The sequence below is a fragment of the Mya arenaria genome, chromosome 7 (genome assembly GCF_026914265.1).
Source record: "Mya arenaria isolate MELC-2E11 chromosome 7, ASM2691426v1".
Classification (NCBI taxonomy): Eukaryota; Metazoa; Mollusca; class Bivalvia; order Myida; family Myidae; genus Mya; species Mya arenaria.
This window is the reverse complement of record NC_069128.1, coordinates 51,923,823-51,945,307: the sequence shown is the minus strand read 5'-3', so window position 1 is coordinate 51,945,307 and position 21,485 is coordinate 51,923,823. Positions and strand designations below refer to the sequence as shown.

At 34.9% G+C, this 21,485-nt stretch overlaps 1 protein-coding gene across 5 annotated transcripts in view; it reads left to right on the top strand.

Annotated features, from left to right (window-relative positions):
- The window catches only part of LOC128240176 (neurobeachin-like protein 1), a 76,543-nt gene that overhangs the window by 8,928 nt on the left and 46,130 nt on the right, over window positions 1-21,485 (top strand). For 4 of the 5 annotated variants that reach the window (XR_008262074.1, XM_052956695.1, XM_052956693.1 and 1 more), the window contains exons 6-22: window positions 1,159-1,232; window positions 1,444-1,526; window positions 1,826-2,005; window positions 2,476-2,575; window positions 3,732-3,838; window positions 5,727-5,909; window positions 6,600-6,843; window positions 7,255-7,358; window positions 8,030-8,131; window positions 8,484-8,620; window positions 10,777-10,915; window positions 16,376-16,495; window positions 16,847-17,215; window positions 17,966-18,055; window positions 18,746-18,911; window positions 19,874-20,007; window positions 21,070-21,226. Coding sequence is in view for 4 of the 5 variants with exons in the window: in XM_052956695.1 (XP_052812655.1) it covers window positions 1,159-1,232; window positions 1,444-1,526; window positions 1,826-2,005; window positions 2,476-2,575; window positions 3,732-3,838; window positions 5,727-5,909; window positions 6,600-6,843; window positions 7,255-7,358; window positions 8,030-8,131; window positions 8,484-8,620; window positions 10,777-10,915; window positions 16,376-16,495; window positions 16,847-17,215; window positions 17,966-18,055; window positions 18,746-18,911; window positions 19,874-20,007; window positions 21,070-21,226 (2,489 nt within the window). In the remaining variant the exon portion in view is untranslated. Of the gene's footprint in view, window positions 1-1,158; window positions 1,233-1,443; window positions 1,527-1,825; window positions 2,006-2,475; window positions 2,576-3,084; window positions 3,143-3,731; window positions 3,839-5,726; window positions 5,910-6,599; window positions 6,844-7,254; window positions 7,359-8,029; window positions 8,132-8,483; window positions 8,621-10,776; window positions 10,916-16,375; window positions 16,496-16,846; window positions 17,216-17,965; window positions 18,056-18,745; window positions 18,912-19,873; window positions 20,008-21,069; window positions 21,227-21,485 lie in introns of all 5 variants that reach the window. The other variant, XM_052956694.1, reaches the window with a different exon arrangement.

The following is a 21,485-nucleotide window of genomic DNA, read 5'->3' as shown; positions in this document are numbered from 1 at the left end:
TGAATTTGGTACAGGTCATATGACCCTGACTGGAGTTATCTCCCCTTGTAGGCAAAATTAGCTTTGTCCGGCCTAACTCCAGGGCAAACAACCTAGACATGGAGGGGTGGGGGGTATTCGTTAGCCTATGGCTTACAGTTCTAGTTATTTTTTGTCTTGGGACTAGCCAATTTTTGCGAAAGTCCATGGAAACCAGTTATAAGACTGGTGACAAAAAATTAGATTGCAGATATTAATACTTAAGTTAAAAAAATGATGTTTTATGCAATTTTCTTAAACTGTTTGTAACGGTTTAAGCCATAAAACATTAATTTTCAGACATAAATATGAAAATCTACAATCTGACTTTTTGTCATCTTATATCATTGGTTTGCAGATATTTAAGCAAAAAATTGCTCTTTCCAAGACAAAAAAAAAAGTTGTAAAAATGGTAAATCTGTGAGAGTGCAGCTTTAAATAACTTGCCTTTAAACAGATTCTTGAGGCTACTGGTTGAGTCCATGTAGTTGTTATTGTTTTATTATTGTTAAGTGTGTCGTACGGTTTTTCCAGTCCATGGCATTATAACTGATTCAATTTCAATCCCATACACTTAATCAGTCTTTAACTAGTCAGAGTATGTTATTTATTTGTATAAATAAACTTACTTAAACAGCCAGCATCTGAGATCTTGGCATATAATTATTATATTTATATTTTTCATGAGGACCCCATTGGAAATATGTTGAATAACTTTAACCGGTCATCCTGTGTTATATACAATGTATATAACTCACAGATTTGTGTTTTTCAGTAACAAATGTGTCCAAAATATTTTTTTGATGTTGTGATTTAGTATAGAGATCATCCCTAATTCTTCATTAAACAGTCAGTGATATAACTATGGTACATGTGATATTTGGTCTGTTACTATGGCATATATATATAAGCATGAATAAATCTATCTATTAAAGTGCTTGGCTTAAAATTTTGCAATGTTTATAGTTTTTATTATTGGACTGGCAATTCAAGATCAAGGAAGTTATTATCAATTTTTAATCAAAATATAGGGGAATAACAACAGTACTGGTAGTCAGTTATAAATCACAACAATATCTATTTATCATACTGGTGAAAACTTTGTGATTTTATAAAAAATATTTTTTATTTATATTTTAGTTGGAATGCTGACCATTCAAGACTGAAGTTCAGACCAGCATTAATACACGTTGAAGTGGTTCCCTTTGTTCATGGTCATTATTTTTAAGATACAATTTATATCAGTACTTTGTCATAGTTTCTTATTAATTCAAGTCATGATTTGTTTTAAAGTAATATTAATTAGTCGATAATGCACATTTTATTCAGCTGGAAATCAAACTTGTAATAACAATTAGTTTTAAGATATGCCTTTTCAAAATAACATTATGACGTTAATGTTTTGAAAGCCATGTTTATTTGCAGAATGTTTTCAACAAAGATGGTTGCCAAGTAACATCAAATGGAGACTGGTTCATGTGTTTGGTGCTGTTATCTCAGGTTCACAGGTAAAAAAAGTACACACTCGTCAGTCTTATGTATGGCATTTCAAGTTGCTTTAAGTTTGGATGTGTTCTTGTGATGTGATTACACTGAAAATGTTCCACGGATTGCTGTTGAAAAAAAGCAGTTGTCTGGTTTTATTTTGCTGTATTGACTTTCAAAAAAACAAACATTTATAAATTTATTAATTGGAAGAATTGAACTAATAATAGTATAAGCCTTACATTTTTGGCATAAATGTTATTCATCTAGATCTGTGCAGTTTCTATTGATACCTCATCCTAAAGATCTATCACTTCTTTAGCACAACGCGCTGTCAGCTATCACACCGGCAACACTGGATGTTCTTCTGCGAGTTTTGGGTGCCATTGATGATGCCAAACCAACCAATGAGCATAGAGAGGAGGCGGGGCAACTGTCGGAGCTCATTTTGCAATGCCTTGTCCGCATGGTCCATGTGATACATTCTTCAAGCCCCGATCAGGTGTGTGATGAGATTAAATGAAAATTGAAATAAGAGGAAATATGGCATGATTTTGTTCAAGATTTAGGGGAATATGGATTAGCTCTAGTCATACAGACAGTAAGCCATTGACTATGTAGCTGTTATTTAACATTAAAATTAGGCTAGCTGAGCCCATAGAGAATATATTTGGTAAAATAGCAGAAATATCTAAAAATAATCATAAGAAAGCAGCTTTATTAATATTTGTCAAGCATTGTTGTGCACATCATCAGCATCAAACTTTCCAATAACTTTAAATGACTTGTTGTTGAGTCTTCAAATTTGGTTTGCACATTGGCCACTTCATTAAATGCGAATTGAATTTGGGGTCGGTTGGTTAAAGGTCACGGTTATGGTGACCTTAACGAGAGAAATTCTGGGCCACAAATCTGATTCTTCGTATTCTGGCTGTTAAAAATGTATAAGCATACCCACTATTGTCATTGTAGAGGCAGGTGGAAGTTAGCCAGATACTTGAGGGATATCTACAGGTGCTGGACACTGGTCATTATGTGGGCTCTGACACTGACCAGTACCTCAACATGATAGGTGAGCTTATAGGTTAACTACAGGTACTGGACACTGGTCATTATGTGGGCTCTGACACTGACCAGTACCTCAACATGATAGGTGAGCTTATAGGTTAACTACAGGTGCTGGACACTGGTCACTATGTGGGCTCTGACACTGACCAGTACCTCAACATGATAGGTGAGCTTATAGGTTATATTCAGGTGCTGGGCACTGGTCACTATGTGGGCTCTGACACTGACCAGTACCTCAACATGATAGGTGAGCTTATAGGTTATATTCAGGTGCTGGGCACTGGTCACTGTGTGGGCTCTGACACTGACCAGTACCTCAACATGATAGGTGAGCTTATAGGTTATATTCAGGTACTGGACACTGGTCATTATGTGGGCTCTGACACTGACCAGTACCTCAACATGATAGGTGAGCTTATAGGTTATATTCAGGTGCTGGGCACTGGTCACTGTGTGGGCTCTGACACTGACCAGTACCTCAACATGATAGGTGAGCTTATAGGTTATATTCAGGTGCTGGACACTGGTCACTATGTGGGCTCTGACACTGACCAGTACCTCAACATGATAGGTGAGCTTATAGGTTATATTCAGGTGCTGGGCACTGGTCACTGTGTGGGCTCTGACACTTACCAGTACTTCAACATGATAGGTGAGCTTATAGGTTATATTCAGGTGCTGGACACTGGTCACTGTGTGGGCTTTGACACTTACCAGTACCTCAACATGATAGTTTAGGTTGTAGGTTTAATCTAATTTAATTTTCTTTTGTATTCTCTACTTTAAAGAGTGAAGCAATTATTGATAAAATGCTTCTAATGCCTAGTTTATGATCAGATATATTTTGTGAATGTGGAACGAGTGTTTCTTTATTTTTAATATTTTTATTTCACAAGTCAACTAGTACAGTTATGTTAAAATGCATTCCTAGTCTCTTAAAACTAATCTCTTAAAACTCTTTATCTTAAAGTAACTTTGCTTTGTTTTCTTGTTTGAAATATATAATATTGTAATTTCACGATTTTAAGCATTTTGTTGCTATTTTCTCAATTCTACTGGCCCCAATCACAAAAAGGTGGGAAAAAACACTGATAACCAAAAATAAATAGATAATGTTACAATTAACAGGTACTTTAAGTTATTATTTTTCCTGCACACAGGAGCGTTCAGCAGTATGTTGCGGTGTGAGGACAGGAGCGCTCTACAGGTGATAGTTGTCAGTGGGGGAACTCTTGACACTCTGCTTACCCTGCTCCAGAAAACACATGTAAGTGTGTATGGTGCATTTACAGTGTGTGTATACCACGTGATATATTACATCATATACAGTACACTCAACAAGTTAGACCCACTTTCCGTTTCCCTCCGCGGACAACAAAATGATTTTATCAACTGTCCGTGTTCCTCGGAGTTTGAAATTAAGGCCCTCGGAGGGTGATCAGTCGACCGAAGAATAACGAACTCGGCGTTCCTCGGAGGGGTTAACTCCGTGAAACTCTGCGGACACTAGATAAGAATCTACGCTAAAGTTATATTTATTTTATTTTAAATTCTAGGTTACACATTTTCGGAAAATCAGGAGGTCAAACACGCGTTCCAAGTTCACAGCGCATGGTTTTGAAGGCCTTCTTGAATTCCATAGCTATTTTTAACCACCAATAATACATAGTATATTCTACATTGTATTGATCACGCGCTTGACATCAGAGGTCATGGATTAGAATCGTGTAAATAGTCAGCTGCTTTATGATGCAATAACTTAGTGGATATACTTTAATGATTCAGTGTTTATAATTCAAGACAATATTCAATTGGCGTTTACAAAAATACAAATTAACCGTTGGTACATGTAAGAATCTTTTACGCTTAACAATGTGCATAAGCATAAAAATAAATAACTTCTAAACAAGAATGATTTCTTGCTTATCTGATTAGACTCAGAGTTCTGCCGCGGGATCATAGAATCGGACGAGTCTCAACGCTATCGTTCATATTAAACTCGGCGGTAAGCCAGCCACTCGGAGGAACTCGGGGGAATTTTAGCGAGGGCAACAGTTTAACCCTCGGAGGAAACCCGCGATCACCGACTTTATCCCTCGGAGTGAGCGAGGAAAGTGGGTCTAACTCGTTGAGTGTACTGTATGCTACATTGGAAGGCAACATTTTGCTTAAAATGAAGACTTAAATCAAAGATATCTTTTCTTTTACTTCATCATTTTAGATGAAAAAAATGGCAGTCTATGCCGCTTAAAGAGCCCTCCCTTCGTTTTATTACCGAAGTTTGATAATGTGATTAGTTTTATCAAACACTTCAACAAACCTGTTTCAAAAAAAAAATGTTTTGACAGTACTCCGTCTGAAGGCTGTATTGTGAAAAGGTTTGTCAATGTGTTTTAAGAAACTAAACTCTGAATCAAACTCGGATAAAAGACCAAAGATAGGGCTTCTTAAGCAGCGTAGACTGCGCTATGTTTCATTTAAAGTGGAGTTATTATTTTTTTTAGTTTTCATTCGACTATGTTTCATTTAAAGTGGAGTTATTATTTTTTTTAGTTTTCATTCGACTATGTTTCATTTAAAGTGGAGTTATTATTTTTTTTAGTTTTCATTCGAAGCAATTTTTTGCCATTTGACGTAGCAATTATGACGCAATTTATCACATGGTATACACACACTGATTTATAATAAATGAAAACTGATGTTTTGAATAATAAGGTTAATTTTATGGTTATAAATATATTAGGAAAGAAAAAACTCAGTATGAAAGTATTGACCCAAATGCTAAATTTAAACCATTTTAATTGCATTTCTTATCAGGTACATGCTTATTGGTATATTCTAAGCTTACCTTTAACGGTAAACAATAAAACATACACCTTTCCTCTCCAATCTGTGTATGCATCTAGCACATCTGAGCAAGAAGTGCTCCAGTGTAGGAATTAGGATCGGTCTTTGTCCGTTGTCTGTCTGTGCATCTGTCCGTACATCCTTCCGCAATCGCCTGAAACTCTGAAACCATTACACCAATTTCTAGAGGAAGCTCCCTAGGTTGAGCCTTTACAAAAATACAACAACACGTCTTGATTGTTCTATAACAACAACATCAAAATGCCTAGTGAAAACGATGAAACTACCCTTTATGTATCTGTTTTCAGCTGTGTGGGACAGAAGCCCAGAAACTGGCCATGTCAGTCGTGGGTGTTTTGGGTGCCATTCTGGTTGGATGTAGCAATGCTACAGTGAGATTTGTGGCCACTATTGGTTACACAAAGCTGCTTGACGTCCTGAAAAGCCTCGGACAGCCATCGAAGGAGTTGCTGCAATCACTTCTCAACTTGGTAAGTGTCAGAGGCAGAGTGATGTTAGCAGCCAATCCAGGAATCAAACCTGGGACCCTATGATTTACAAACAGAGTTAGGCCCAAATATCATAAATATACTTTAGACGTTTCTCAATTTATAACTGAACTCATTCTTTATCAACAGAATGCCATGACTTGATTCAAAGTTATAAATGTTGTTCTCTTTGTATATGCACATTTTATGCATATTATGTTGTTAAGCCTATTTTTTTTCAACATTATTTGAAAAAGTTATTTGTAAGTTTGTATTATGTAATGTCATACTATGATATGTAAAATGCATACCTATTGTTGAATAAATCCTAATTATTTATGGCTAAAACCCTACAATGAATACATGTACTTACAGTGGTATAGGGCCTCTTTTTAATTGCTTGGTAGGCTCTGTGTTGTGTCATCTGTATCTTGGTACTTGCCATGCGGCATTCTGCAATACAAATATACTGAAGTCTAGAGGCAAGTTTCGTGAAAAATGGAGGCTAAGTCACATGTTAGTTTTCAAAAGATGAGTTATATTTGGGATTTTTTTTTAATTCAGCAGAAAAGCATGCATAGTCAACAATGGCAGCAATAATGTGTTTTTAATCATGAACAAGAATTATGTGAATGTTTTATTCTGACAGTATCTGGCATCAGTATGATATCTGTTTGTTGTTCTATTTGAAAGGTTGTGGAGGGGTCATACAAAGAAACCTTTCCAAAACAAGTCAACAACACACAGGCCGCAATTCTTCTCCTCCAATGGCTGCCTGATATCCAGTCACATGATCTACAAATATGGCTGACCTCATTGCTACGGCAATTGTGTGGGTTAGACCACACTAATAAGATGCAGTGTTGTAAGGAGGGCATGATTTCATGTCTGCTAACCATACTTGCCAGGGAAAAGCAAATCAGCCACACTGCTGTTGGTGAGTTGATTTGATCAAGAGACAAATTGTCAGCCATCTTACGCAATTGGTCATTCCATGTAGTAGAGGCTTTTGAAAGTAAGATGTAAAGAGCTAGCTTGAGAATGCTTGGAGTGAGGGGTAAAAGTCAAGGTTACTAGAAATAGAGAAATGGTTTGAAGTTAATAACTAAAGTAAGGAATATATGTATTTTTCTCTTGCTTAATGCTGTTCACTTTTGTGTTTTAAAATGCCAAAGCTTTGCAAGTTTTGTAAAAAGATCTTTATTATAAAAAACCTTTATTATTATTACTTGCTTTATAAAATATTTGTGTTTCAGCTTCATATTTGAACATGTTTATGATGTATTTGTTGATTTCATTTGGAAGGTATGGGTAATTATTTATACTTTGTATTGCTTTTGTAACACAGGCAATTTGATTGGTCTACTGGAATGTCTTGGCACCCAATCAATAACAGCGATAGAACTGAAGCAGTTGATTGGTCTACTTAGAATGGATGAGGAGGGAAATCAGGTATCATAGTATTGAATTGGTTTGTCAAATTTTTTCTTCATTTGTCAGTTGCATATTTACATTAAAATGTGTTGTTTTATTATGCACCAGTCAATTGTAACCACGGCCCCCAGGTCCGGGGTTATTCCGGGGATAGCGGGGGAAATGGGCCGTGTTTTTACCTTTCAGGTGGCCTCGCAGTGCTGTGTGAATGCGGTGGTTTTCTCTTTGCACCAACAATAGCGGGGAATGGTCCTTACCTAGGGTCCCTGAGGTGAGGGGGCATTTGGCGGGGATTTCACCAGCAGTTTGTACCCGCAGGGCAGGGATTTTACCCGGGCTTGGCTGGACCGAAAGTCAATGTCCCGGCTATTCCCCGGATCTGGGGGAGCCGTGGTTACAATTGACTGGTGCATCAGAAACAAGATTATTGAAAGAAATGGGCAAATTTCCTAATTCTCATCAATTGAATAGCAAGTGTGCTGTGGTATTTTGCTTAGTTGGCCTCATTTCAGCCAAATCATTTTAAAATAATTCTGCATACTGACAAACAAATGGAGGTTTGAGACTTAAGTAGTTGGAATGAGTGGATGATGAGTATATTGATGTCTTTAAGAACATTTTTGCTTAACAATATTCTATCAATGTACTGAAGCAATTATATGAAATATTTGACATTCCTTGTATTTTAGAATAGCTACTGCAGTCGACTGATGCGAGCGATGTCAACGATGGCTCGTAGGGAAGGAAAGGAAGGGGCATTGCATTTCTTTAATCTCCATGAACCAACTGATGTGAGTCATTAACTCAGTTTCTATATGCTTTTTGGTGAAATATTATGTTATTTTGATTGCCGTTATTTTAACTGAGGTGTAAATACCAATTTTGACATTTTCATGGCTATAAAAGACATTGGATCCCATTTAGCCTAATATAAGAATAAAATTACATCATTCACAATGCTATGTTGAAACTTTTCGCAATGATGTCTCATAATAATGTCATGATGTTATGTTTCTTGTATGATTTTCAATTAAATTTACATTTTTATCAAATTTGACCCTGAAAGACCTTAAAAAGAACCCTTAAAATATATATCCTTTTTACAACTCAGATATTTTTAGACTTTCATGCTTTTCTTTGCAGGGAATTTTGTTACCAGGGATTCGTAAGTGGCCTGGCACAGCATTTTCCTTCCATGCCTGGCTGTGCTTATCAGCAAGTGTGGACAGAGAGCTGCAAAACATCCCTGCAGCCCAGACGTATCGCAGGACACTGTATAGGTAATACTTATTTACTTGAATATGGGCTGATTTAAGAATTTAATATCACATATCTGTACACAAATTACTTTTACTAAGCCCGAAAGAGTATCAGCGAAGAATTACATTTTAACTTCATTTTGTTTAACTGAAGTGAGAGAAAAGGCATCTACCATAGTCACTGTGTAAGATAGGATCATCCAAACCCTTGCGCAGGGTTTGTATGAACCTATCTTACACGAGCGGCCAAAGAAGATACTTATAATCTTAATTGATGTTCCCATTATTTACACCTCAACTTCAATTCCTTAAATGAACTGCCTTTCGGTTATTGCGAATATTTTCCGATGAACACAATATATTCAGATATGTTCAGATCGCGAATCATTGCTTATAAAATCAATATGAATTGAAAATTGTTTATTCTGATATTGTTTGTATTGTGGCCTGTATTGTTATTAGCTTTTCAATTTTGCGTTTAAAAGTAATTTAGTGTTCCAAGTATGAAGTGATTAATTTTGCTTGCGTTTTTGTGACGTAATATGTTTAGGATTACGTTTTGGTTCTTTTTACAGAATGGGTGAAAAAGGTTATTCTTAAATTAAATGGATTATATTTTAAACAATTCTGGGAATAAATAATGAACTATTGGTGTAAATATAAGTAATGAATCGCTTGATTGATGTCATAATTGGGGTATGAATGCAGTTGGGCTGATTTAGGTATGCAGACTGTACACACCAGCCCGACTGCATTCATACCAAGATAGTGACATCAATAACGCTTTTAATTTTTTAGCTCGACTATTCTAAGAATAAGGAGAGCTATTCTACTCACCCAAGCGTCGGCGTCACCCCTTGGTTAAGGTTTTGCGTGCAAGCACACAAAGGTTAATATCTCAGCAACTACTTAAAGTATTGCATTGAGACTTTATACAATGGTACTCAACCATCCAACCTACTTAATTAACCAAGTAAGATAACTCTAGTTTGCATTTAATGCAAATAATTGCCCTTTATTATGCGACTTAAAATTCTGGTTAGGTCTTGCATGTTAGCACATATCGGATAATATATCAGCAACTACTTCATGTATTGCATTGAGACTTTATACAACTGTATTCAACCACCCAACCTAATTGAATAACCAAGTTAGTTAACTGTATTTTGCAAAAAATGGCCCTTTATTATTACACTTAAAAATTCTGGTTAAAATTTTGCATGTAACCACTTTTATGTTAATATCTCCGCACATCATGTATTGCATTGAAAACTAATCTAAAAGTGATCCATGCATGTTTCGCCAAAACTTTTCAATTCTTACACTGAAAAGCGGCGGAATAATCGAGCACGCTGTCTCTGTGACAGCTCTTGTTAAATTGTGTCATTATTTAATTATGATATATTTCAAGTGGAATAGCTTTGATATATAACTGGTGTAATAACTTTGATATTTAACTATTGTAATAACTTTGATATATAGCTAGTGTAATAACAAAGATATTTAACTAGAGAAATAACTTTGATTAATGTGATGTCATAAATGAATAGTTTTGTAAACTTTGCATACTTTATAGCAAACTTTTATGTATTTAATACTATAAATCATCACATAAGTACTTATGATGCATATCAAATATCATATTTATGGTTATTGAAAACCAAATCTATTTAACTTGTTATCTATCAATTTACTTATTTTAATAAATTTTGTAATTGAATGACTACCGGGGTACTCACTTAATATCCTCTTTGTATGCATTGAATACTTATGTAAATGTGTTGAGGTTAACATGTTCACCTACTTTGACATCAAAAAAGAAGACAATGACCGTTAAGAGATTATTTTTATTATAATCTTAGCCTGTCTGTTTTTCAAGGAAAAAAAATCTAATGAATTGTCATGGTCATGGTCTCTTCAGCAGTAATTGGCATAATCATTCACCTTCGCATTAACAATAACGAAAAAACATGTTGAAAATATTGAGTCATAGTTAACATGTAGCCAATGACAAAGGGCAAATGTAATGTGGAGCAGGGCCCATAACTCTGTCTTAAAAATGTTCAGTTGTACCCTTTGACCGAATGAGATAATTGGACATCAGTTCACAGCACTAACATTCTACTTTCCTAGAATTTTAAAAAATAATAAAAGCATATTCATTCAATGATCTGCAGTTTCCTGTCCAATTCCGGCAGTGGGTTTGAGGCGTTCATTAAGGAGTCAGGGGAGCTAACTATATCGGTGTTCAGTAAAAAAGATCACCACTCAGTGACGGTTCCTGAAACTGGTGCAATTTTGCTGGATGAACACTGGGTAAGAACTGATATGTGAAGAAATATATATTCTTTGAATGTTGAGGCTTTTCTTTTATCTTATTTAGTGTAAATGCCTTTTAGTATTATTTCTTTAGATCTGAACCCCAATCCAATTGTTTTGTTAGAAAATATCACATAGTTCAAGTATATATTAAAAATGCTGATAATAAACGTGTAAACTGTTTCTTCATCCCCACATACAAAGCTTTGAAGGGACATATAGGAGTCACTTCAGCGGTCTGTCTATCCATCAGTAGGTTACCATACTTTTGAAACTACTTCTACAGTTTTACATGAATTACTTTGTTTGGTAGAAATGTCAAGTTTGACAATATATCCTTTCGAATACCGCTACCGTACATCGACGCGCTACCGTAGCCGCCTAATGCAGACCAATTTTTCAAGGGAGCTGGTTACCGCTACTGTTTTACTGTAGGAATACTGTAGACGACTGAAACGTACCGAAAAAGTAGGTACGTCCAGTTCCACAGCCGCAAAATGCACATTTTCCACAAATTTGTGGTACGTTTTTCATTAAAATAAGAAGGATTGTGAATTTTAAAAACAGCATTAATACGCTATGGTACTTTGTCTTAGAAACAGTTACTACACTACGGAATTTCTTTCAAATATAATAACCATGCAAAAATAAGCCACGGTATTTCTTTAAAAATCGTCATTCAACATTATTCGCCTCTGGCATTTGTAAATTTGCTTTAATAAAACCGCATTCTTATGCGTTTCCTCTTGTATCAGCAGTACGCTGTGGTATCACTGTTAAATTTAAGAAATGAGCAAAACTGCGCAGTGGTATTACTGTGATATTTGTTTTACGGACTGTGTGTTAACTTCGATAAGGTAGACATTTCATGTTTGAATTAAACTAAATCAGTCACTTAAGTGCACTTTGGTAGCGTTCTTGAATCTAGAAGTATGCAAAACTACGCAGCGGTATTTCCTGTATAAACATAATACGTAATCAACATAACACAACCCATTTCAAAGGCGACGTTGCCTTTGAAGGTCATTTAACGCTAGTTACGCTTCCTTTTAAAACTGTTGACATATATGCTATAACTTTCTTATAAATCCAACCGGACATCTATTACGTGATCGCTTTAAAGTTATCATGGAAACCATAGTGACTGCAAATATATCAACAGAACATCCATTACAAAATAGCTGTCACAGTTGCCATGAAAACCACTGCAATAGACAATAAACCAACCGGACAAATATCACAAGGTCGCATCAAGGTTGGAACCACAGTGACCCCTGTTATGAATGTTGTATGGGAAAGGAGCATTACTTAATACAACATGCACCAATACATATCTGTCGATGAAACAATGATCAAAGGTCACGGTCACCATTCAAGAATCGTTGGTGCTCCGTGTGTCATGGGGTATCTCAGGAATTACCAGGCGTACTTAAGTCGAAAGATAGAAGTAGGGTTGACTCAAACAGTTGTAGAGAACTGAAGAGAAAACATCACAAGATGATCATGTTGTATTTGCCGACAAGTTTAAAACATCAGTTCCTCTGGCGTTTGGAAAAAAATCTATACTTTCGTGTCACGCATTAAACACCGGAAGGACATATTGGTCAATCGCAAAATCAGTCCACGAAAAGAGATGGCAAAGTTAGGATGCTCAGCAGAGGGGAACACATGGCATGAAATATTGCGGACCGCGGAAGCTTATGTCCACTGCATGGGAATAATCAAAACATGTGTGCAACCCGATGACATGTTTCAATCCTATAATAAATAGCCGACAGAACAAGGTTTTGGCGGAAGAAGTAAATACAAAAGGAAAGTGGGAAAAACATGCATCAAAGTTATTTTATAATTAAAAAAGAACATGGGTGTTGTAGACAGTGAACATTTACAGTGTACCAACACAAAGTGCTGATTTGTGGACCTAATGTGTGTGGTTTGCCGTGGACATCTCGCTTGTGATTCATCATGTAGAAAGCTTCAACCCTCCGGCTACCTATAAGCTGTTTGAGAGAATGGTAATACTTTTTTACAGTATATTACAAACATGCAGCAGAATGTTAAATAGTAACCATAATCAGGTTTAATAACATATTGATCGTTGCATGTACCACCAAAATGAAACATGAACAACATCTTTTAAAATCAATCAGCTGTTTAGTGTTTTATGTTTCTGTTTTTAGGTTGCAGAACAACTTATCGGCGGGAATAGCACACGTATAAGGAAATCCAAACAAACAAGCGACATATATTAACTTGACCTCATTGGCAATGTGCAGTGCAGAGTCAGCTTGCATGAGTATAATTCTAATGTTTATAAAATAAAACTCAAATGAAATGTTATTTTATTTAAGGGAATGTTTTATTTCGTATCGTGGTATTACCTCTAGGAAAGGCCGAATGGAGGTCAAGTCCAACAAGACTATGGCTCCAGAAACACAGAGGAACGGAAAACAACAACTCATGTATCCTAAACATTTTCAATAATATATGTTTTTTATATAATTGCAGTTTGAAATGACCCTTAAATCGAAACAATGAATGGCCTCTGAAGTTCATGAAAATGCATACATTAAATTATTTCTACTGTTTAATGGCACATCTTGAATTTCAGAGTCTAGTACAAGAAAGCGCCGTTTAGATCAATCATGTATTAAAATAAATTTTCAATATAGTATTGATGAAACAATCATAACAAAATGTTGTTCAGGTGTCAACATTTTGTTCCTGAAGGGACGAATAATGTTTGTTTTTATGTTTTTTATAGAATTAAACATTTCATGCTTAAAATGAGGACATATTTTTCGAAATTACACATATACAATGCAATTGTCGCTAACAACGTGTCTTTATAACAAATATTCATCAATATGTGATTTCTTTTTACAGACCGATGATATTGCATTGCACCAGAAACTCCACTAGACTCTGTTGCCGTTTCGTTAATCGCATGCTGTGATTATACTGATGTTGTTTCCCGTGACAAATCTTGCGATATTTTTAGCAATATAATAGTTACAGCCAAATTCTTTGATTTATGTTTTGGTCTATGTTTTTCTATTATATAATTATGTACATGTGTTCTTTGTTGATTGGAGAAAAAGTATTATCATTATTGATTTGCGTCGTGTTTAATTTTATCCCTATGTATTCCTCAAGTTCCTATGATGTATATAATTGATCTATACATTTTATAACCTTTATGTATGAATGAATTGTGAATCCGTATTTGGATTTTAGTCCTATAAGTATACATTTATATAGGAAATGAATGAACATGTGTGTAAAATATCATGATAGAGAATTGTTATTTTAATTCCTTTCTGATTTATTTGATGAAAAACATATTGTTTTGTAATCGCTCTATGCATGTATAAATGCTAAAATAAACAAAAATATGTATAATATAATGAATACTACGGGGACAAGCCCATTAGTTGAACAGTAAAAAATAGGCCCTGTTAAGGGGTACACGTCAAGGACCCAAACAACAATGAACTAGAGACACAAACATAGTTACACCACTTCTTAAATCATAAGTTTCACTTTTTGTTTTAGTACTGAATTTTACATAGAATGACACGTGCCTGGAAAACTGTGATAATGTGATGTGTGCATTAAAATTAAGCACGGCTAAAATAGCGTATTTATACATACATGGTTTAGCCACACATGGCATTCCAGAGAGTGTTTATGTGGATTTTTTCAATTTACTCCGATTCAAGCACACACATACATAATATGATTGAAATAATAAAAACATTTCGCAACGTTGCCTTACAAACATCTTTTTGAGCATTATACTTTTGAAATATTTTGGAAAACCTTTTTCTACTACTGTAGTACAAAATTGCTGTTTGAGAAATATCAAATAATAGCCGTAGTGTATTTATGAGGAAAACAACAGACATAAATATCGAGTTACTACAAAAGTTAAAACTGCCATAGTGTATCTATGCATGCACACGTGGTATAATTCCAAGATTGATCATAACATTAAACGTCTCCGGCAATTTTGAAATACATATACATGAAATGTTTGTACTAGAACTACCAGAGTGTATTAATGCATAATATTATCGTTTATGTACTTAACAAATTGTTCAAAGAAGTAGTTCCTATTTACAAAACTCGCCTATAGTAGTTTTATAAACATTAAAAAGTAGCCAATACCGAAGATGAAAAGTACCACAACCTACATATCACAGGATTACCATTGCGCTGTTTTGCATGTGCGTTTACCTACTGATGATTGTCTTCAATCAAATTACTACAACACACGTCTACGGTTATTCCTACATTTGTTCAAAATTCATCATATCCGTAGTGTATTAATGAGAGTTTTGTATTTTTCCGAAGTCAACCAGAGCGTAGTTATGCCGAAATGTCATATATATTAATAAGTGAATATTTTAATTGCCGTTACATAATAAAACCAATAAAATGCATTTTATTGTATTAATGTGTCTATCAAAGGGTTTAAGTAAAAGGAAAAATGTACATTTTCACTAGAACATTACCTAATTAGGGATAATGTATATGTCACTAATTCGTGAAATGCAAACTTGATTTATAAGGGTGTTATGTTATATAATTTTATGTACTATATAATGTTTGTAATTAATTTCTTTAATTGTGTTATAAATTTATACTGTTTCGAAATTGATAAACATTTTACCTAATTGCTAACGCATTTTAATCGGGAGATTTAAGTCTCTGCTTTTAGCAAAACATGTACAAGATTATAAAAATAAGCGGTATTCCCACGCTGTACGATAGCGGTAATCAGAAGCCGAAAATTTGAGTACGGTTTACACTGCTGTGGTAGTTCGCCGGTGTATGATAGAGGTAATGGGGACACCCGAATTTTGGGTCTGCATTAGGCGGCTATGGTAGCGGAAAGGATATAGTGCAAGACAATTATTTCTGTGACCTTATAATTTTTATTTATGTGATGTTGTCTGCGAAAAGGAGTCTCATTGAGGTATTCACACTAACAACAAAAACAAATTTTAACCAAGAGATAGGATTACAAAACAAGCAATATTTAAAATTTCTCAAAAGAACCTTTTCAAATATGAAGATAGCTATGATTGCCTGCTTTGTGGCTTAACTTTTTCTTTCACAGAAATCATTTTTTGCTGACGACACCTTATATACATACTTTTGATGACCAAAAGATTACAAAACAAACAATATTTTAAATTTCTCAAAAGAACCTTTTCAAGTATGAAGATAGCTATGATTGCCTGCTTTATGGCTTAACCTTTTCCTCCACAGAAATCATTTGCGTTGACGACGTCTTATATACATACAAACATGTACCTTTTATGACCATTTTTGACTTGAATTACTCCTGAAGTTTTAGATGAATGAGCTTATGATTTGAAGTGGAATTTGTTTGTTTAGGTAATGTACCCAAATATTTTTGCTCATTATAAAGGATGTCTTTTTCTGCAGCATGATGTGTGTATTGTTCACACAAATTCCAAACGTCCATTTGTCTCCAGTCAGTTGAATGTTTACGTTGACGGGAAACTCAGACTTAACTCTCAGCTTAAGTATCCCAACATGACTGAGGTAGATAAAATTATTTATATTAATTTTATGAAAAATGGTTGTTAAATTGAATTTATTATTTTTTTGCAATAGATCCTGTTTTATCTAATTAAAAATTAAATACTGAAAATAAACAAGCCATGTTATAACCATAAAATCTACTAAGTAAATCCATTAATGCACATAAACTTTAAATCTTGTCATGTTAATTACAGTCTTTTATGTATGTGATCACATATGAAATCATGAAAGCATTGTGAGCCATTTGTGCATCTTACAATAGAAATAAAAATACTTCTATGATAATAATTATAATTGTTCAAGCTACCCCAACCTGCAGTGCATCCAGTGCTTTGATTTCTACATTTACAGCAATTCACATCATGCCGTGTGGGAGCTCATGTTTGGAATCTACAACAATCAGCTGAGGCTGAAAAAGCAATCAGTCCTCAACCACAGAAGAAAATCTCCCCTTTCAAATTCCTCACCCGGGGGGCGTCAAAATCCAACAACAGTGTTCCAGGAGTTGACTGCATACCTTGTGGATCTGAAGACGACCAATATGGAATTCCAATTCCCCTAAATGGACAGATAGGATCGGTTTGTTTGTTCCATGAGCCTGTTTCAGCCACTCAAGTCAAGTGTCTGTACTCAGCGGGGCCGAACAATCTCACCGTGTTCCTGGAAGAGAGTGATGTGCTGGATTTACCTGGTAAAATGGTGCTACACTACAATGCAAGGGTGGGTATACATGACTTCTAATACTTAAAATTTAAACCAAGTTTGAAAGGGGTATATTGGAGTCATAACTTGAAAACTACTGGATGGAATTTGATTAAACTTCATACAATGATAGAATATTATGAAAGGAAGTGCAGTGTACAGGAACCACACCTCTATTTAAGCTAATTACAGAGTTATTGCCCTTTGTCACTCTTTCATTTTTCTTTTACGTTTTTATTCATGTGAAGTAACATTTAGTTTTACATGTTCTTACCAACGAAGACTCCTGTATCTTGCTCCATGTACATCTGCAGCCAAGTGTATAAATCTTGAATAAGTTGTTTGCGGTTATCTTTACATGCATACAGTCGAAACGTGTTCGCTCAATATCGCTTGGCTCGATATCCTCATTAGCTCGAACTGGATGTTAAGGATTGATTTTGTTTTACTCTTTGTAAGCATTCCCGCTTGGCTTCGATATTCATGTGTATTTTTGCCAGTCCCTGGGATATCGAGCCAAAGGGTTTTGACTGTATTTAAATAATTTGATTGGTTAATGGTTACTATTGGATAAATATTGACTAATCAATAAGAATACTGGATCTGTCAACCAATCAGAATAAAGGAATGCTGTCAGATCAAAAGTGTACAAATATAAAGCTCTTTTTTCAGGCTTGCAAGGACTGTAAGATAATGGATCTGTCAGCTAATCAGAATGAAGAAATCCTGTCTGGTCAGAAGTGTACAAATATAAAGCTCTTTTTTCAGGCTTGCAAGGACTGTAAGATCATGGATCTGTCAGCCAATCAGAATGAAGGAATCCTGTCTGGTCAGAAGTGTATCAACTGGGATACCAAGGTTTGATTGGTGGATATTTACAATTGTTCACTGTGAAATGTTTGTCATTGATTGGTGGATATTTACAAATTCACTGTGAAATGTTTGTAATTGATTGGTGGATATTTACAAATTCACTGTGAAATGCTTGTCATTGATTGGTGGATATTTACAAATTCACTGTGAAATACTTATCATTGATTGGTGGATATTTACAAACTCACTGTAAAATGTTTGTCATTGATTGGTGGATATTTACAATTGTTCACTGCAAAATGTTTGTCATTGATTGGTGGATATTTACAAATTCACTGTGAAATGTTTGTCATTGATTGGTGGATATTTACAAATTCACTGTGAAATGTTTGTCATTGATTGGTGGATATTTACAAATTCACTGTGAAATGTTTGTCATTTGACTTTGTATTAAGAACATTTCTTTACATGTTCTATTGCAATTTCATCTGTTCATGTAACTTGGTTCACATATGAACACTACCAACAAACAGATTCGAGTTTTTGCCATCATTCTATCGGAATATTTTTTAAATAACCAATTAATCAACTCAGTGACAAATGAGTGCAATAGAAAGTGGATACCAAAGGAGTATTTCTCATCTGCTTGAAATGCTTTTGATTTGAATAGAATAATGTTTATACTTGCTTTTACATGCTCCTGCATTTCACACATACCCTTTTCTCTACCTTCAGGATGTGATCAACTGCATAGGAGGGATCCAGGTGTTATTTCCCCTGCTGGAGCAAGTACACAGACAATCCTTACCTCCACTGGTGAAGAGTCCTGACCTGGTTCTCCTTGATAGCACAGTGGATGAACAGGGGGACTGGGTCATTTTACCTAGCAGTTCTTACGCAGGTATTCTGAAAATAAAGTAATAATGGCATCAGTGGGATTCTTTTTTTCCTTCTGCTGTTTAAATTTTGTTGTCTTTGACAACACAGTGGATGAACAGGGGGACTGGATCATTTTGCCTTGCAGGTATACCAATGGTAAAGTTAATGGTGTCAATAGAATATTTTTTTTCACTTTGAAAAGCAGTAATTTTGTTGCTCTTGACATTGCAGTGTTTGTACAGGGATCTTTATACCAACAGCTGTGAATTATGGAGGTTGTGAATAATGTTTGTTTACTGTCAATTTCAAGGCAGTTAACCCCATCATTTAATGGTCAAGCAATTTTGATGAGGATGTGGTGTTTGTATTTGTGTATGTGGTGTAACTTTAATCCTTTTTGGTGTTTGTATTTGTGTATGTGGTGTAACTTAAATCCTTTGTGGTGTTTGTATTTGTGTATGTGGTGTAACTTTAATCTTTTTTGGTTTTTGTATTTGTGTATGTGGTGTAACTTTAATCCTTTTTGGTGTTTGTATTTGTGTATGTGGTGTTAATATGTTTGTGTCTCTAGTTCATTGTTCTTTGGGCCTTTGCCTGCCCTGCATTAATCCACTGCATTGTCAGGGGCAACAAAATTACGACTATTTATATATGGCAGATTGAACACTTTCGACTTCTGGGCTTGTCCCTGAAGTTTTCATTGTATTATTGGTATCCTGTATTTTGTTGCATCGAAACATATTAACTCTTATGGAAAAAAAACCATGCAAAAAATAGTATGTTATTGAATAATTCAAGCTATTTGAATTGTTACCTTAATGAAGTTGAATAAATGAGTTTAACAGGTTGAAGCCCTTGACTGTTATGGAATAAATGTGCAACAATAAAATGGCCTATTGGTACTATTATGTACAATGCATTGCATTGATATCCTATTCTCTACAATCAACATATACAACATGATTGTATTATTAATTCAAACAGACACTAAGTTGGAGCAGAACCAGGTGGCAGGCTTCCTGACTTTACTCCGGAACATGGTACAGACCCGCCCCGTCAACCAACAGACCTTTGTACAGACAAATGGGGCAGCCGTCATTGGGGCACTGCTGCAGAAGGTGGGCTGCAAACTGTTTAGATCACTTCCTAGAGAATAAACCAATGTCATAGCTCAAATATGCTAATTTTGATATACATTTATTATCACTTAAAGTGACACTCTTATTCAAAATCAATACATACACATGTAAACCAAACAAAATTTTTGAATGATAAACCTTTAACCACTTACTAAATAATGCATTTATGGATAATATTTATTACTGCTCATACGATTGTAACTGTGTATTTAAAAGCTAAAAACGCAAAAACATTAAATGATTGGTGAATGCTTAAAGATTTACTGTGATTTACTTTAGTCTCATAAGGTAGGGATACCATGTTTTCTGCACATTTCTTACAAATTTAGACTCGGCATCCTTCATAAGAGCCATTGGTTTTGACATTTATTCATCCTTTTTGGTATATTTAAACAATTGTATTGATTGTGGTAAATCTTATATGGGAGTAAGAGTGCATCTTTAAGCAAATGCCCAAGTGCTATTGCAGTATGGTGTGAAAAACAATTAGATGATGAAGGTTGAAATCAGGATAAGTTTAAACATATTTTATTGCATGACAATACGTTTACACAATATTTGATGAAGATAACAACAAAAAAACAGAAACAGTGCAATGTAACAAAGCTCACGTTCATATAAAAAGGGCATGCAAAGGGATTGGGCCACATGTTTTTCCAACATCAGTTACGGCTCAAAGAAGGATTGATAAATAGGTGTGAAATACTAAATAGGGACAGTAATTTTTACTTCAAAATCGCGATTATTTCAATTCAAAATAGCGATTATTTCAATTAGCAATTTCGGATTGTTTAATAAAAATTTAGTTAAACGAAGAAGGAATAAAATTGGGTTTCAAAATAGTGATAATTTTGGATAAACGGTGTTTGAAATAGCTTGGTTTAAATGTAACATGTACAATTTAAAGCATTAAAAATTTGACTTCATGGTGATAACTAAAACTAAAATTTCCAATCCATTTAAAGTCTTGGCCAAATCCAAAAGATATTGAATATTTCAAGAAAAAGAGATAGGAGTATATATTTCAGTAATCTCTTTCAGGTGAATGCCAAGTTGATAGATGTGAATGTCTTGATGGCTGTTCAACTGTTGATAGAGGCCACTGCCGCCACCAACAAGCTTATGCTGCAACATCTGTACCAGTATATCTTGTTTGATTTTCGTATCTGGTCGAGAAGTGACTTCCCTGTCAGAATAGGTAAGATTGCCATGTTTTCATGTTCTATAAGTGAGATAATCTTGTGTCCATGTTTAGTGGTTGAGAATGATATATATTCATGTTTAATGGGTTTGAATGTCATTTGTCAATGTTTAATGGGTTTAATTACCATGTTGCCATGTTTAATGAGTTTGAATGGCATTTGTCAATGTTTAATGGGTTTAATTACCATGTTGCCATGTTTAATGAGTTTGAATGTCATTTGTCAATGTTTAATGGGTTTAATTACCATGTTGCC